Raw genomic sequence first — 17987 nt, forward strand, 5'->3', positions numbered from 1 at the left:
GATGGTTAGATTCTGTAGTTTGAGGTGGAGGTTTTTCTCTGTTACTATGTTTGACTCTTCTTTTCTGGGTTGCCATTTAGAAAGCAAGTAAACAAAATCAAACAAACAAAAAAGCCCTAACCAAGAAACAGCCAAGGTATGTTTTGGCTAAGATACCTAATAACCATTTGACATTGTTGAAGATGCAGAATTCTGCTTCTTTTTTCATTACTTAAAATCGCATAGGAATTCCAAACTGGAATTACTTTCTAGTCCTAAATTGTCCTTTTAATATAGTCTTTACTTTGGGTATTGCTGACAAAAACTCAGTTTAAATAAAACATCTGTTTGTATTAGGCATTGAAATTGAAAACCACTGTGAAAGGGGATACCACAGCTAACTTGGCAACCACAAGCTTTTGTAAAAAGGAGGTGAGTGAAACTGTCAGAGAAGTTATGGAACATTAAACGTTATGTAGTATGGTATATATTTATTTACTTCTGTAATTAGATGCTGCAGCAGAAAAGAGGAAAGGTACAGTGTCAAACTGATTCTGCAGTCACTATTAGATTAATAAAGAATGAGCCTGGGGACAGAAGCACTTCCCAAAAGTTAAAGCAAGTGTGGACATTTTTACACCTGAGAAAATTCAATGAAGGCGATATCTTCCATATACAATCATCTTTTTTTTTAATTTCAGCACTTTTGAAACAAGATTCAATTGTGTTTTCATTTCCTTTTATTTCGTTTGGATTTGGTTTGAAGTCATTAGGGAGTGAAATATGCCAGCTGCCCTCTTCTGCATGTGTTTTATATACAGAAGCTTCAGAAGTCTTTCTAGAATTTCAGAGATTCAACTAATATATAAATTGGGAGAGGAGGGGCAGGCTCTGGGAAGTAAGTACAGAGAACACGGGATGGAAGAACAATTTGGCAGAAAGGCGGAAACTGTACCATGTGCTAGTCGCTAAACATCACAAACTGAACCATAAAATATAAGCAAACTGCGAATGTGTAGTGGTACATACATTTTAAATATATAGGTTTGGGATTTTTAGATGAAAAAATTATTGCGTGATGGTTGCGCTGAGTTTCAGCTGCACGTGTTTTAATTCTAGCATTTCAGGGATATGTCTGACTAGTGTCCAAACCAGAACTGATGCCGGAAGTGCTCTGCCAGAAATTATTTCAGTTTTGATATTTCTAATTCCAGCAATATACTGTTTGGAAATGTATCCTGCCAAAAGCATTTATGTGTTATTGCCATTGTCCATCACATTCTGTGTCTGTATGATCTGTATTTTTTAGTGTACTTAATATGTATCCCTTATGTTACTTCATAGCCTTGGGAATCTCAGTCTTTCTGCAGTAATTTTCCTCATGAGGTTGTCTGTGCAGATTCTTGGGGCCAGTCCTTGCTGGTTTCTACAGATGCTGGCATCTTGTTAATAGATGGTTAGTAAATGATCTAGTGTTTTTGTGTCAATTTTTATGTATCTGACCATTTTCTTGAAAATATGTGTTCATAAACTCGGTTCAGGTGTTAGTAAGTCTTTATGTAGGGGGATAGTTACTATTCCAAGTAAATCTATTACATTTCTGTAACCCAGTTGCAAAAATTCATTCTGCAGTAGAATCAAGCCATATTGGCGAGCTAGTGTTAATGCAGATTTCTGAATGTGTTCTTATTTCAGATGTTGTTTTCTTGACCATCTGAAAAGCTGTGGGAGGTTGCATCCAGGTTCAAGAGGTGTCTAAATGGCTTGTCTGGTTTTCTTAGCCCTTGGTAATAGTGAGCATGAAGCCAAGGGCTTATGTGACAATGATATCTTACTTCTTCCCTTAGCATTGATATTGCTACTCTGATCCCTTGTAGTCCTCTGTGTGCTACATAAGGCCAGCGGGACTGAGGGAATGAAGTTAGTGCTTGGTCATAATTCTCAAACGTGCCAAAGGAATGTCACTTTTAGATTTCAGTCGCCTTATCTGATTCATGACAAGAATAAAACTCTCCTGTGAGGAGGTATTGGCTATGATGCTGTGGCACATGTATGCGCTTTGTGCCGTTCTTTTTGGGTTTTTTTCTCTTCATTTTTGTAAGGAAAAAAACCCAAGACTTCAATTAGAAGAAAGATATGGTTCAAAACCAGCATCTAGTAAGTTTTAGTAGGGTTTTCAGTACATATGTGTTTCTCTTTTAGATGGTCAACCGTCAGTGCAAGTATTTGATAAAACTCTCCAAATAAAGCAGATGAATGTGTTGGAAGCTCTGGATCTTTTGATTGCCCGAACAGACAAAGGTAGGAGAGGTCCCTGCTTGCATTCTTGCCTGACTCCGGGTATTGCCGGATATGTATGTCTCATGACAATTTTGTCTCATTCAGAAGGCTTAAATGTGCGCTTTTTTTAGTGAGGTGGTTTTTATCCAGTAAAAGAGTAGTCTGTGATTGAGTTTCATAAAGGGAACATACACAAAGCAAGATCAGGATCTTTATGTATAACTCAGGAAAGCATTACAGATATGGTTGGTTTATTATTTTTTACCCTGTTATGTCTGTTTCCTCAGTATTTGCTGAACCTCTGCTTGCCCAAGCTTTGGGTAAAACATGGTTCCTTCTGTCTCACTGGGAGTTGCCCAATTTGGTTGCATCTGGTGAAATTCACCCTGAGATCTTACAGAACTAGCTCAAACTACGTGAGAGTCATTTGCAGTTCTCTCAAGACACCTGGAGAATGGGTGACGTTTCTGAGGATCTGGCAAGTGTAGTTATATCAAAAATCAGTTTGTGAAATTTCTGGAGAAAACCCTTCTGTATCCTGAAGGGTTCAAACTCTGTTGAGGATCCAGTTATCAGTTGCTCACCTAGATGGTTCCAGCTCTTAAAGTTAACCCTTTTACTCTTGCCCTGTAGTTTATATCTATTGTATTTCAGTTAGTTTGCAAGATTTTATGAATTTGCAAAATATTGTGCATTTCACTCTTTGGAACCTCTCAGATCATTCTTTGGTGCAGCACCACCTAGTGGGAAACTTGGCTACTGTACTGAAGGGGTTGATTACTACAATTGTAAATCCTAGAGAGTTTGTAAGTCTTCTGTCCCCAGGGAGGTATCATGCTTTGTTTACTTCTACTCTGTTTGTTAGGTGCTGCTTCTCATTGCAAGTATGAATTTCAAACTTCCATGTTCTTTTTTTAACTGTTTTCCTGGTTCTCTCCCTACGGCAGGGAAAGACTCTCGTATCCTTGTCTTCAGACTCAGTGCTGTCCAAAAAGATATAGAGACTAAAAAAATCGTAAGAAGCAAATATGACTGCAGAGAAAATAAACTGGAAAGAACAAAAGGTGATATTGTTATCCTTATCCTGTATTAAAAACATCCACTGTGCTTTGATGCTGGTAGCTGCCAGGGGCTTGTTAGCTCTTTTTAGGCAGGTGTAGGTGTTCACTTGTAGGTTTTTTCTCTGGACAAGTCAATTCAACCTTTGCTAAGCTTATATTTGAAAATAACTCTAGTACAGTCCAGCATGGCATTTTTGAATGTTGTAAAAAAGCCATGTTACATGGAAATTGCTAATGATGAAAAGCTTTAGGGAAAAATAAGATTTCGGGGTTGGGAGATATGAGAAGAATTTTGTGAGGATGTTATACTGAAATAAAGCACACTTTAAGCTGGACTGGCACACTGACAGATCCCCTGTTAAACAGTAGTGCTTAGATTAGTCTGGGTGTTGCCCATTATTTTTGTGGAAATCAATGTTTCCTGGTCTTCAGAAGTAAGCTGCTTTGAAAAGCTGGAAGCTGCAGTACAGTGACAATCCATGTGCTTCATATTAAAAGTAAGTTTCAGAAGGGCGATAGGCTTTTGTCTTTTCCTAGAAGTCAATATAATACTATTGAGGAATTTTTAATTCTGTGTTGCCAAGTCATCCATCAGAGCCCTGTTGTACTAGTCATCATACAAATACAAACCAAAAAATCAGACCCTGTCCCAACCACTTAGAGTCTAGACCATTATTTCCTCAGGCTGCCATTTGTATGCCATTAATACTCACCACGGAAGCGAACTGAGGATTGTTGCAGCTATTCGGAACAAACTACTTCTCGTCACAAAGAAATATAATTCGGACAACACTTCAATCAGCACCTCTCTGCTATCGTCTCCTGAATCTCCAGTAGAGCAGTTCCAGTACATCCGGGTATGTGTAATCTAGTTACTAATTGTCTTAACACACTGAGCAGCACTCAGCTAGTATAGGGGGTTCAGGGAAGGCAGAGTGTGCATTATCATCTTCCTGGACCTACAGACTAATAAAAGTAAGAAGCCATATGGTGGAAATCAGTCGTATATATGCTAAATAAAACTTGCAGATTTTTTCAAGAATTGTTTCTGCTTGTTCTTTGTTATGCTTCTGTGCTCAGAAAACATCCCTTTAAAATCATGGAGTACCTGCAGCACCCACACTAGGAACTTGAAAAAGAGTGTAATTCTATTGTTTACGTTATAGGAAATATGCCTTTCTGACCCTCCAGTGGTTATGACGCTGGTGGATGGACCTACTGGAGACAGTGACAATATGATCTGTGTAGCATATCGGCATCAGTTTGATTTAATCAATGAGAGTACGGGGGAGTCCTATAGATTGCATCATGTTGAAACAAACAGGGTAAGTTTTTATCAGTTGAAACCTTTTTTGCAGACCCTGACTGAGCATAATTTGTTGCAGACTCAGTGCGTGCTATGCTGATCTCCTTAGGAGGGTAAGGAGCTCATGTGTGCTACTTTTTGCTTTAGGACACTCTGAGGTATTTATTCCTTTTGGGATACATCATGATAATTCCCAAGAGAGGTAGTTATAAGATATGACATTGGGAAAAAGCCTGTGTTGTTGGAATGTTGTTGTCAAAAGTTAATTTCTCCTTCTTAGCCAGTAGTTAGCTTTTTGCTTTATTTTTGTGGTATCAGTTTTTTATTGTTTAAAAAATTGCTTCAAAATAACTTCAGTGGTTGACCACCAGTATCTTGTTCAGATTTGCCTATTTGCATGTAGCTAAAATGTTTACATATTGTTTATCATTCTATTTAAGAAACTGCTGCCCAGTCAACTAATAACTGAATATCTATCTGTCTGGGACATAGGGAGAGGATTCAGGTAATGTCTTTGTTTTCAGAAAAAAGTTCCCGTATAGTTTCTAAATAGAGATGTGGACATGTAGCTTTAGACCCAATTAAAAAAAAAAAAAGATTTTGCACAGATAATCTGTTGTTGTTAATGAGATAAGGGACTACTTTTTTCATTTGATGGTTCTTGATAAGTTGTTTTCTTTTTAAATCGTCTCTATTTTTATTCGGATCTGGTGATGAAGAGGTGCCCCTGGCATGGCTGATCAAGTATAAAAAACTTCTCCACAGCACTGGGAATCAATCTTAATCTGGATGAGGAGGAACTAGAAGTAAAGAATGGGGATGGAGAAGTACATCACCATCCACCACTCCCATTTCTTTTCTGCATCAGAATCCTTATTTCCTTTAGGAAGACAAATAAAGCAGACAATTAATATGAGCTGAGCTAGTGATTTTTATGATGTTGAAATGGGTTGCCTGCTTATTTCTCTGGACAACAGAGCAGCAGTGGCTTCCAGTCACTACAAAAGACGGGTCAAAATGCATTTGGTATGCATGCGTAAACTTTCAGGTTTTCGTAACAGTTCTTGACCTGCACAGTAATCCTAAATGAAGGAAAGTCAAAGAACTGCTGTTCATGGAATCAGGTCTCTCAGCCGTCTCCCTGTCCAAGCAGTATATATGGTTTAGGAAGCATTTGTCTTAATGTAACCTTATGCGTTTCACTAATAAGATCTCATTTCCTGAACAGATATCCCACTTTTTGTGGCTGTTTTCGTTTTGTTTTTAATCTAAATGTAAAAGACAAAACCAAAGTTTAATTAAGAGAATTTATGTAGCCTAATCTATGTAAAAAATACTGTGGTTTAAGCAACGTTGCTTTTCAGTTTGTAAATTCAGACTGTTCAGTAATCCTTAGGTACATCCCTGTTGACCTCTGTAAAATGTTAGTGGTTTTGAATTGTATCTGATCTTTTTGCTAGTCATGATGTGCATTTGAAGATCACTTTTTGAAAGAAGAAAGAAGAATTGTTATCTTTAATGTACCATGTTGATTCACAGCTTTTTGAAATCATCCTATTTCCCAAAATTTATATTGCTAAACAAGTTATGTTTTTATTGCTTTACAGTGTGGTATGGTTATGAATGTTCGGTACTGTGCAGAACCAAATACAAAGGAAACTAATTTTCATCTTGAGAACATCCTGAAAATTACATCACAAAAGAAGCTATTTTTATAAATTTATTTATTCACTTCTCCTTTTTTTTCCCTTTTACCTGTAGTTGTGCACTTCCCCAACTGATTGTATTGCTTGTTAGTCACAACCCAGTTGTAATATCCAAAGTATCCTCTGCCTGTTTGTTAATCTTTTCCGTTATCCTTGCAGGTTAACTTTGTTGCGGCTATTGATGTATATGAAGATGGTGAAGCTGGTCTACTGTTGTGCTATAACTGTAAGTGTTTAGGGAATGCCAGAAATGGTAATAACTCGATGTACATATGTAGATCTTCTTTCATTGGAGTTTAGGTCTGTATCTGAAAATAAATTTTAGTGTTTCATTGAAAATTTGTCAAAATACATTCTTTGGAACTTAAACACATATTGGAGAAATTACAAATGCAAGTATTTTAGTCATACTAGCTGTTTTATACATGTGCAAGTTATATGATTAATGAAATCTTGGTGTCTGTAATAACCCATGTGCATAACAGTCTTCAAAGAATGTAAATTACATGAAGATATGGCTACTTGAAGGGCAGAGAGATACAATTCTGCAGACACTGCTTTCTGAAGTTTTCTTGCCTGTTTCTGTATCTTTAGACAAATTAGGGACCTGGTAACTGTTGAAACAGTAATACTTTGTGAAGTATGACAACTTATTAAAACATAGGTCTTTTATTTTGGTCTTTCCAGTGTGTTCACAGAGAAAGCAACTTTTGCTTAGCTGTTTGGCTATAGAGGGATTTTTACATGAATGTTTGATTGTGTGAATAATGTCCACCCTTCTGCAAAATCTCCCTATAAAATGGGTGGTGGTTGCTTAGAGTGTAAAGTGATGGATGCTCCTTTTTTCTGTTTTGCTGCAGATGTTTGTCAGTACAGAAAGGTATGTCCTTTCAGTGGACATTCTCCACTTGTCCAGCCATCAGCTTATGACTTCCACTTCAGCTGGAATCAAGTTCCTTATGCTGTTGGTAAGAAAATTTCTCTTTTTAGTAGATGATTTTTTGCTACTATTTTTGCCTGCACTTGGCTCTGGTGGAATTCCAGTGTTCTGGGAATAAGCATGTTACATTCATGATGCCACTTGACTTAAGTTTCTGATAATTTTGAAAAGTGGAGCCTTGGTACCAAGTTCATCCTTTGTTGAACTTTTTCCCCTTTCTTTTTTGTGTTTCTCATTTTCCATTCCCTCTATATTCTGCCAGGCATGAAGAGTGAAATTTTTTTCAGTATGTTAGACAACACTTTTCATAAGAAAGGAACTTGCCAGAGGATGTCAAGAACAGTTTTTGTAGGGCATCCAAGAAACTTTTGCTTTAACCATTTTTCCTTGCCAAATAACTTCTATTTCATTGCAGTCTGTGCTTTCCCTTATGTTCTTGCCTTCACTACTGATTCCATTGAGATCCGATTAGCGGTGAATGGGAACTTAGTCCACACAGCAGTTGTGCCTGAGCTTCAACTTGTAGCATCAAGGGTAAGACAGAAAAATATTGTTTGACTATTTCTGTGGTGTGTTAGGATCTAATTAACATAAAAAGTTGCTGCCGCTAAAAACGTAACAAACAAAACCGAAATACGTGCTTATTTTATCTACAATAATTGGTCATCTGTCTGCTCCTAGTTTATCAAGGACAAAGAGAATCAGAAGATGATTAAGAAAGTCTCACTGTTCTAATGATGGGTTATTTGTCATTTCAGTCGGATATTTATTTTAAAGCTACTGCTGCAGTGAGTGGATCATGTGACAGCAGCTCTAAGGAAATGAGTTCAAAGAGTTCTCCTCAAACACCGACAGCTTACGAAAAGCCAGAATTACCTCTTCCTTCTCTAGAAGGTAATGTGACCTCTGATCATTCCAACAGTTATCAAATCTTGGTGCGGCTGGTCTTAAGTAAAGATGGTAAAAAAATGTGAGTTCCTACCTGAAAGTGTGGAGGAGAAGATATTTTCTATTTTCCACACATATAAAGCACTTGGCTGAGCTTTTGCACTGTAGTATCCTTTCTGAATACATGGTAGCACTGTTCTGAAGAAATAAATTCTGTAGGAAGGGAAGAATTAAATCTCAGTATCTTGATGACTCTTTCACAATGTGATCACAAGTCATAATGCAAAAAGGGGCATAAAATTGTGAGAAAGCTTGACATTTCATATACGCTATTCCTTTCTTTAAAGAAAAGCAGAATAACCACTCAATGGCTGAAACTTTTGCAAAACAAAAGTAAGAAGCCTTGAAAAGGTTTGCACAGACAATTTAGTGTAACATGATGTATGAGCGGTCAGTCTATAGTGTAACAATAAAGGAGAAACAAGGGAGTATCAGCTAAATAATGTAAGATGTGTGTACACTTTTCTCCCTTAAATCTGCTGCTTTACTGTTAGCAGATAGGAAAAGAAGGTAATCACAATTTTTTTATTTGATGATAAGTTTGGGAGTTTGTTTTTCTTCTAGGAGTTAAGAAAACATGGTGTTTTGTGTTACTTAAGAGGAGGAGTCATAATTTAAATTGCTTGGGATTCAGGCTCCAATGTGTTTGCAGTGCACACGGGAAATACTGCACAGAGTGCAGTGTAATAGTCGGAGTACCAGCCACAGGTCATATAAATTCACTTCCTGGTTCCGCTCCTGAGTCATCGTGTTGCCAAGAGTCAATCTTCTTCTTCTCTCTAAGTCAAATTGCTTGTATTTCTTCCTTCTCCTAGCTTATTTGTATTGAAAGATCTCTAGAGCAAGAAGATTTTTGTCACTTCAGTGCTCAGCTCAACAAGTATAGCTTGTCTTTATAACTTTTCATTTGCAATTATTAAGAACTGATTCTGTTGTGCAAGTGTAATGCTCTTTTTTCTTTCTGTGTTTCAGGTGAAGTTCCATGCAAAAACCTGTACAAAATACCTCTGAGCAATCTGGTCGGGCGAAGCATTGAACGACCTCTGAAGTCACCTTTGGCTCCCAAGGTCATCACTACTACACCATCGAGTGGCATTACCTCTCTTCCAGTTTTGCACTCACTACCGTTATCTCGTATGGAAATTAAAGAAATTGCAACCAGAACACGTAAAGAATTGCTGGGTAAACTCTCCTCATTCCTCAGTGTTACATATCAGTTGCCAAACATATACTTTCTAATCTTTGCACCATCACGGGTAGGTTTGTAACATGCAGGTAGTATTCATAAATTATTAAAATAAAAAAAGGAAACAGTGAGGAAGCACTATTTGCAAATAGTATAGCCATTGTCTGATCGTGTATAAGATGACCATATTTTAAGTTAGGTAGAAATTGTTAGTAATGGAAACCAGCAACAGATACCTTAACCTTTTCATGAGTACTTTGTTTTATGTGGAAAGTATTAAGTCTTTTATTCCTTTATTGAGGTCTCTTGGATGAGCCTATACCGAAGACAGAAAGTGCACAGAAGCTGAAAAAGGTTTCTCGAAGACAGTCAGACCCTAAGCAGGGAGCTGTAAGATCAACTAGTAGTGACAGGTAAATATACTTTAGAAAAGAGCCTAAGTTAGGCTGTAAATATTTTCAGAGTTGATTGCTCATGCTTATCTCAGTTGGCATGAGGCTGACCGAAACCTTTGTATATCCACGTGCATTTCGTGCTAATATGTTTGTTAGAGTATCTGAATACCATAAGTACTGAAGCAGTTACACTTTTTGCTAAAGACGTGTTAATGATAATAATAATGATAATAATGCAAGACAAGAATAAATGGCATTTTGTGGGACCTGCTGCAGCTGAACCTGTTATAAAAATTTGGGCTACTGCAGCTGCACTGTGCAGACTCTTGTTTTCTTTGTATGCTCTTGTGTTGCTATTTTCAGAATACATTTTGTGAAAAAGTACTGCAGCATTTGTCTGTTTGGCACTCTCCCAAATTTGCTCTGACCCAGGACACCCCCAATGCCATTCTCTTGTTTTCATTGTTTCCATAACCTATGTTTGCCTAGAGTACTGGCAGGATACAGAATACTGGCAAGATACAGGAGACTGACAGTAACAAAACAAAAAATCTCTCACAGTGTAAAATTATGTTTGATATATTTCCCTACTTGGAAATTATTTGGGTGAGGGGCTTCATTAATAGTGCCTTTTGATCATTTTTAGTAGAGTAAAACAGGAGGAAACTTAGTTGTAATGGTCTGTGTCCATCTTCAGGATAACTCAATTGGATCTAGAAGTAGCCATTGTTCCTTCCTGCCCTGACCTCTGTATTTTTTTTAGTAACTTTTGTCTTCCTCTTTGCAGGATAATCTCAAACTCATTTGAAGGCTGTTCTGAAAGACGTCATCTTTCCACTAGTTCAGATCCTGATACTTCAGCAAACAGGGAGGAGAACTCACCATCTAGCTATCCATTTCAGCTGATTTCTTTATATGATGAAGACATCATTGACTTAAAATGAAGACACTTTTAATACCTTTCTTCCTTACTTCACATTTTCTTACAGCTCTGTAAGCTCTATGGCAATGTCACAAACACTGCTTCTGGTAGTAAAATGTGGCTGGAAGTACTGGTGATAAATCCTTATGGAATCCATGTTCTGGTTAGCACAGCCTGATTTGGCAATGCTTTTATCTTTGACATAGGTATGTTCTCTCAGTTAATGAAGCATTACTTTTCATGGCATTCTAACAGTAGGTAATCAGTGGGAGATTTAGGCTGAAACTGAAGTAAACAAAAAGAATTACTTGTTCTAAGCTTCTTATAATTTGACTTACCTAAATGACATGCAGCAAAGTTAATTGCTGTTATTACTATCATGAGTTGTTTTACAACAGTGTATGTCATGTTGGAAGAGGAATTTTATAACACAGATCACTACTTCTGGTTTTTCAGTCTTTGAAAAACAAAACAACAACAACAAAAAAAGGCTTGCAGGCAAGGTCATTTCAAACACTGGAGTCAGTCCCTAAATTGATGCATCTGTGGTATGTTCACTGAAGAATCAGGTGAGATATGAAGATGGTGTTTCCTTGGCTCATTGTTTAGAGAAACTTGAAAACTCTTTTGGCATAAAAAATCCCTGAGCAGAGAACCTTTCTATAAGGCACAAACTTGCAGAATATTTCTCGAAAATTTGAAACAAAAAAAAAAACCCTAAAAAACCCACGAACAAACAAAAAATGCGGAAACAAAAACTTAGGTCCATCTACTGGAAAACTCTTATTGTAGTGCATCTGCAGATTTTTCCATTACAGGCAGAAGAGCCAACCCAAATTGTCTGACTACAAAAAGATTCTTATGCAGACATCATCATTAGCTGTTGTCTGTGCTTGCACCAACAGTATAAGTAATCATTTCAGATAGTTGTAATTTTCTAACTGGATGCAGACTGAAATTTCAGTGCTAATAAGGTAGTCTTCTGTGATGAAACAGTGATCTTGTCTCTTACTGTATTAAAGGGGTTTATATTTCAAGTTTGAATTTTAATTTTTTTTAAACCCTTTCCTCTAGAACACCTTTGCAAGGATTTTGTTTGGTTTGGGGTTTTTTCCGTGAAAGCTTTTCTATAGATGATGTTTTTAGCTTTATTAGCAAGTGTTTCTTGTTCTGAATATAGAAATACTTCTGTATCCTTGGTTTTTATTATATAATATCACCCGTATGTCATGATTTCAATTTTGTTCAAGCATGATCATCTGGAGATGTGTGCCTTTTGCTGGCATCTGTCTGAATGTAAAACTGGTGATTGCCAAGTGATTTTTTTCTCAGTTAATAATATAATATGGTTGAATTGCTTCACGTAAGAAAATATGCAAGGTCTTACTAGGAAGTGTAATTTCTTACTCTCAACTGGGGTGGCTAATCAACAGAAGAAGCAATATTTCCAATAATAATAATTAGTCTTGGAGATGAAGGCTGTTATTACTTTAGTGGGTATTGCACTCATAGATATGTGGGGTGAACCTCAATAAGCATCTAAAAGGAAGTACCAGACTGAAGTATTTGCAAAAACTTGTAATTATTCTTTTAGAATGTTGTTTCCAGAGATTGTGTTACTTTACCCTATCCTTATTTATCTGGACAGTTAAGGTTTAAAGAAAATCTGAAAGTACCACGCGGTACTTATTTTCCTGGAAGTTGTAAACACTTCTGAATCTACTTTTGGGGTCACTGCTTGCACTTACGTATTTTTAAAAAGGATAAGAACCAACTTTTTCCAAGAACAGCTCTCTCTATGCAGTATTTGATTTCTGGTTTGTGGATATTTTTGAAGACTGTACCAGTGTGTTTCAAAACTGGGCCTTTAGTTAAAATTTTAACTGGAAACTTTGCTTTACCCTGTTAGGATACTGGATTTTAAATATACTCCAGATGTTCACCTGTGCCATCACAGCATGATTTAAAATGATTAACCATTGTTTGATAGCAGTTGAAGCAATATATGGAGATTTTTAAACTTGTTTTGAAGAACCTGAGCAAACACATCCTTAGGTATAGCCTTAGAGATGGAGCACTAGGGAGAATAAGAAGAATGAGAAGATCATGACAGAAAGCTTGACTACTGGCTATGATGGTAGTCAGAATGCATATAGATACAGCATTTGCATTATATCCTAAACATGATTATAGAAGAAAGGGCTATAAAGCAAGAGTTATTTTCTTGAACCAGAAGTGCAGTAGTGGCTGTAAAGTATTACCATTAATTAAGAGAGTGGGTGGTGGATGGGTGGGAATGTGTGTGTGTGTGTGAGAGAGAGAGAAAAAGACCCTTTAAAGGTTTGCCTGTAATTATAGTATTGATGACATCTAGCAAATGAACTGTAAGGAGTACAGATACTGGATTACTGAAGCACAAAACTAGATCATACTGGCTTCATGGTACACACCTGGAACAGGATATTGGTATCATTTGAGGAGGGAAGCCCAGCAGCAACTGCATCCCTGCTCACCACCTACCTGTTTTTATGCAGTAGCTTGACTTAATGGGTCTGGTACAAGCTGCTAAGCAAGTCACACTAGGAACTACCAGACCTTAACAGATCATTGCTCATGTAGGACAGGAAGGAGCTGAATCCTGGGGAAAAAAAAATAACGTCTTCATTCTTAATGTATCCAGTAAGTGCCTTGTTAAGTTTTTGCTTTTGTACTTAGAGTGTCATAGAGGGATAACATCTAATTAAAGAAGTAGAGAGTGAAACAACATTTTGTTTGGGTTAGATGACACCTGGAGTTGGTAGCTGAGGCTTTAGAGCCATGTATCTGTAGTTTACTACCTACTTATTGTAGGAGAGCAGCCCAGAACATAGGTAGGAGGCAGAGAACATAGAAATAATATTCCAATTTTATTTGACACAAGGCACAGGAACCAAATTCTGTGAAGGTCTTTATCACATTTACTGTATCAAAAAAACCAATAACTGACACAATCGTGAAATTGCTGGTGTACACAACCTTGTACAAGGATGCGGCTTCTTTGACGTTTTTAGTAGTCTGAACAGACCACTATGATTTCTGTGTCTCTTCCTGTGAGGAGAACTAGCTTCTAGCCATTGTTTCTCTCAAAACATCATCCTTACTATGTAGACGGCTAATGAAAATCTAGAGGCAGTTGGTGGGATTGATACCAAAGCTCTTGTGCATCATTTATAAAGGGCACAGTTCTTACACACTTGCAGAACCCCTCCTTCTTAAGACTAGCGTAAGATGACAAGGCTTGTTGAAAGGCTGCTGGGATGGCTATAGTGTCATTCACTCCAGTGCTGGAGCCATGTTGTTTGCCCTCTGTTTTTCCAGCCTGTGCATGCATATACTCTCTAAAACTTAAAAAGTAGTCTTGGGCACAAATTGTAGCCATGTCCACTGTAAACATAACCCTTTCTCCTTTCACATTGGGTGTTAAAGCTGCCTGTAGGCTGCATTCTTGATGCTGGCTGACCATCTCATGGTTAGGAGAAAAGATAATCTTTGACTCTACTATGTAAGATGGGTATTGTTCTGATAGGAAAACTGAAAAATGTTGCCAAAGATGGATGGGAGGAAGGAATTGCTTTCATGAAGGAAGAATTGTTACCAGATTGAACATTTGCTATCAGGCTAAGTTTAGGCCCTTTCTGGACCCTTGGCTAAGTTTCTGCAAGAAATACTTTCTATCCCAATGTGCTGGATTTGTAGGCAGCAGCAGAGCTCTAAACTCCTGGCTAAATGGTGTTGGTCACCACTTCATCCCTGTGCCTTAGTCTGACTAAATTATAGGAATGTCATTTACATTGGTGCAAGCATTAGATTGTGCAGGTAGTTAATTTAGAATGTACTTGTGTGTTCTCACCAACATGGTTAATAATGCATGGAATCACAAAATAGTTGAGGGTAGAAAGGACCATTGTGTTATCATCTAGTCCAGTACATACACCTGTGCACCACAATTCAAAAATCTGTTCAATATGGATATGCAAGATTTTGGGCTACTTGTCATCTTTGTCCTGCATTTCAATTGCAGCATGCATATAGACCATCACCATAACTTTGAAGTGTTATTAGGACTTAAGAACCCCCAGACACATGAGCTAAGTTAATTCACACATACACACACAAAATATGGAGCCCTTAAGGCTTTGATGAGCTGTTCGTAAGGTCCCTAAAGCCCAGATTGGGCTTTAGAAACCAGTAGAGAGTAATTTTTGTCCAGTTCCTTATTCTAGTGGCAATGCAGTACACATAAATATTTTATAAGTGTTTGAAAGTAACGAAACACTTCCTTCTAATACGAAACAAAAACCCACGTGAAATTTGAAAGGGCTATGGCTATTCATGGTAGCAAGAGAACTGCTGTCTAGGTTCAGTGAATGCATGCATACATTCGGTTTCCTGGTTTGCAAAGTAAGGCCTGTTCTAGTTATAGCCCTTTACTAGTTTGGGGGTGTGGCAGGGATTCTTCTTTGTTTTGGTTTGTGTGGTTTCTGAAGGCTAGTGGTGTGGGCCGTTTTTTTGTTGCTTTGTTGGATGCGATTTTTTTTTCAGGTTTTGGAGGGGGGGTTTGGTTGGCTAGGTTAAGGGGATTTTTTTTGTTTGTTTGGTTTTGGTTTGTTTTCGTGGGGTTTTTTTTTTTTTGGTTTTTTTTTTTTTTTTGGTTTTTTGGTTTTTTTTGTTTGGGTTTTTTTTTTGTTGGTTTGCCATTGTTTTTCAATGCATAACATACATGCAAGTATGCACCTGGAATGAACAGCAGGTTTGTTCTTTGCTTTCATGTGATTATTTCTATAAATGTGCATGTATTTGTACTTGATAGATTCAGATTGAATTTTTTTTGTACTTGACAGTCAACTGAATAAATACTTAAACAGTACTTAAGAGGGCTGGAATGGGTAGCGTTATTGCCTAACGAGTTACATATGGTTAAGGTTGCTACTCCTGACATATATTTTCTGCTGTTCTAAGTATATTTGACCAGTAACGGCTAGCTTGAACATGTTTTTCCAAAGGTGTGGGTCTATAACACTCCTTGCAGATGCAGTGGCTTTTCCAGAGCTGTTGGCTTAGTCTGCATTTGAAATATATAACCCTTTTCATTTGGATTTGGTTTTCAATATATATACATCTATAGGTATATATATTTGTAAATTTTCAGGGATTAAAAATCCTGAGTTATATATATAGGAAATTAAAGTAACGGGGTCATAGAAGGCAGGGGAAGAGAAAATCCCATCAGCAAGTGATAAGGTATTTCAGAATAATTTCTGTTGCCATCTGTGTGTGAAAATGGGTATCACGCTATTTTCATTCTTAAAAATTCGATGTCATGGTTCATATGCACAGTGCTTGCTTATTCTGTTAAAGCACTGTTTTCTCTGATAGGCTCAATCTGTTTTTGTGAAGGACTAAATTATACCCTGGAAACCTAATATTAACAATATGGGAAGGCTCAAGAGATTGTGCAGCAAACATCTGTACTTGCATGCAGGTTACAAAGTATTTTTACTCTTATTACTTGAGCACAGCAACTTCACCAGCCTGTGTACTGCTTAGCTGCTTCACTTTGTTGCTGACCTGAACCTGACTGACTCCTCTTCTGCTACTGGAAATTGTGGTACTAGCATCTGACTTGAAGAGAAAATGGAGATATTTTTCTGCATATTTACCTGGTTGAATGGAAAATGCTATGTAAGGATTTATGCAGAGCGTTATCAATCTAGAATGTCCGTTTAATTGTCTTTGAATGGTAGCAGACTGCTTTGTAATTTAATAATGGCATACTGTTAAGACTGTTGCTACATTTGTGATCAAAGACTCTTTACCATTGGTCTTAAATGCTGATGTATTACCATTTTTTTAATGTCATACGATAGCATGTATGGTTTGTATTTTAGATATGACATCCAAATAGAGACAGTCCTATCACATCTGAAAGTGTTTTAAGTACTGCTTATCACCTTTGTGATGAAGAAACATGATTTATTTCTTCATCTGTAATAAACAATAAATTTGACCCTACCTGTTTCTTTCACCTGTTTCACACACACACAGGACTAATGACTTTCAAATTTGCTAAGTTAAAAGACGAGAAATGAAAAAGGATGTAACACACAGCACTGCTTTTCCCATTTGAGTTTTCTGAAGTGCTGTATCATACCTATGAGATTGCTGTTTGTGTCTTAAGCTTTACCCGTCTTTGATAAAAGCAATAATCTAGGTTTGGTTTATGTTTCCAGACATCTTTTAGACTTTTGGAGACCTGCTTCAGTTGGGGATCTTTACTCTGTAAACTAACACTGCAAACTAGTTTTTCTCCCTTTCTGGCTAAGTGTGTATTCTTACTGTCTCCAAGACCTTGCAATTCCTTTTGAAAAATCATCTTTCCCGAAGTAGCAAAGACATTCTCTTAAGAGCTACAACCCTTTAAATTTAAATGCATTTTTAAATGCATTCCTAGCCACCTTGACAACAATAAGAAAAAAGCCTTAAATCCACGAAAGCCAAGAATTCATCTTCATTTGGGATTAAGACTTAATTCTGTGGTCAGAATTAACAGAAATAACAGCCACACAAAGTACTGCAGTCTGAAACTAACATTAGCCAGGCTATGTTGTGCACTTCTTCACTGTAACATGCAGCCCAAGGAAAAGGTAGAGTTAAGGAAGGAAATTTCATTTATTTATAAAATTAAATTTTATTTTACATCTTAGAAAAAAAAAATATTGGCCCCAATGCACTTAATATTCTCACATGGCCATTACAGTCAGTACACCAGGTTAAAAGAACACAGGAACTGAAGAAATAAGTGTAATTCACTTACTATAAAATGCTTACTATACAATCCCGAAATTCTTTGGGTTCCTTAGAAGGCCATAACCCCGTTGGTTAACACACAAGCAGCACTAGATACGCCTCTTGCTTTAAGTAGGAAGATTTCAGATATCAGCAACCATGGAGCTGGACGCAGGCAAAGGCAAAACCTGCAATTAAAAAGTGAAGAAAATAAATGCAGGTTAAGTAGGAAAAAGTAAATTATGTCCAAATTAATCAAGTAAGTGGGATGCAGTTTTCACGTTAGATTTGTGCATGGTTCCACCGACACCGTACCTCTACCAGAAGGAGAGAGAATACGTGACTGTAAGTCAGTATGATAAACACTAGTGTATTTTTCATCATAATAATTACAGGAATATTCTTAACAAACAGAACTTGCCAAAACCTCGGGTACGAG

At 37.2% G+C, this 17987-nt stretch overlaps 1 protein-coding gene across 2 annotated transcripts in view; it reads left to right on the top strand.

The window, feature by feature from the left end:
- Window positions 1–14901, top strand: part of GARNL3 (GTPase activating Rap/RanGAP domain like 3) — a 31407-nt gene extending 16506 nt beyond the window's left edge. For both annotated transcript variants that reach the window (XM_054284011.1, XM_054284012.1), the window contains 13 exons: window positions 337–411; window positions 1324–1435; window positions 2182–2280; window positions 3207–3323; window positions 4005–4177; window positions 4487–4645; window positions 6492–6558; window positions 7193–7300; window positions 7688–7806; window positions 8031–8166; window positions 9193–9402; window positions 9708–9819; window positions 10589–14901. In XM_054284011.1, coding sequence (XP_054139986.1) covers window positions 337–411; window positions 1324–1435; window positions 2182–2280; window positions 3207–3323; window positions 4005–4177; window positions 4487–4645; window positions 6492–6558; window positions 7193–7300; window positions 7688–7806; window positions 8031–8166; window positions 9193–9402; window positions 9708–9819; window positions 10589–10745 — 1644 coding nt within the window. In that variant the 3' untranslated portion in view covers window positions 10746–14901. The remainder of the gene's footprint in view (window positions 1–336; window positions 412–1323; window positions 1436–2181; window positions 2281–3206; window positions 3324–4004; window positions 4178–4486; window positions 4646–6491; window positions 6559–7192; window positions 7301–7687; window positions 7807–8030; window positions 8167–9192; window positions 9403–9707; window positions 9820–10588) is intronic.
- Window positions 14902–17987: the final 3086 nt, after the last annotated feature.

The sequence above is a fragment of the Melozone crissalis genome, unplaced genomic scaffold (genome assembly GCF_028551555.1).
Source record: "Melozone crissalis strain CALT ecotype California unplaced genomic scaffold, PUWL_Pcris_2 ptg000041l_1, whole genome shotgun sequence".
Taxonomy (NCBI): domain Eukaryota; kingdom Metazoa; phylum Chordata; class Aves; order Passeriformes; family Passerellidae; genus Melozone; species Melozone crissalis.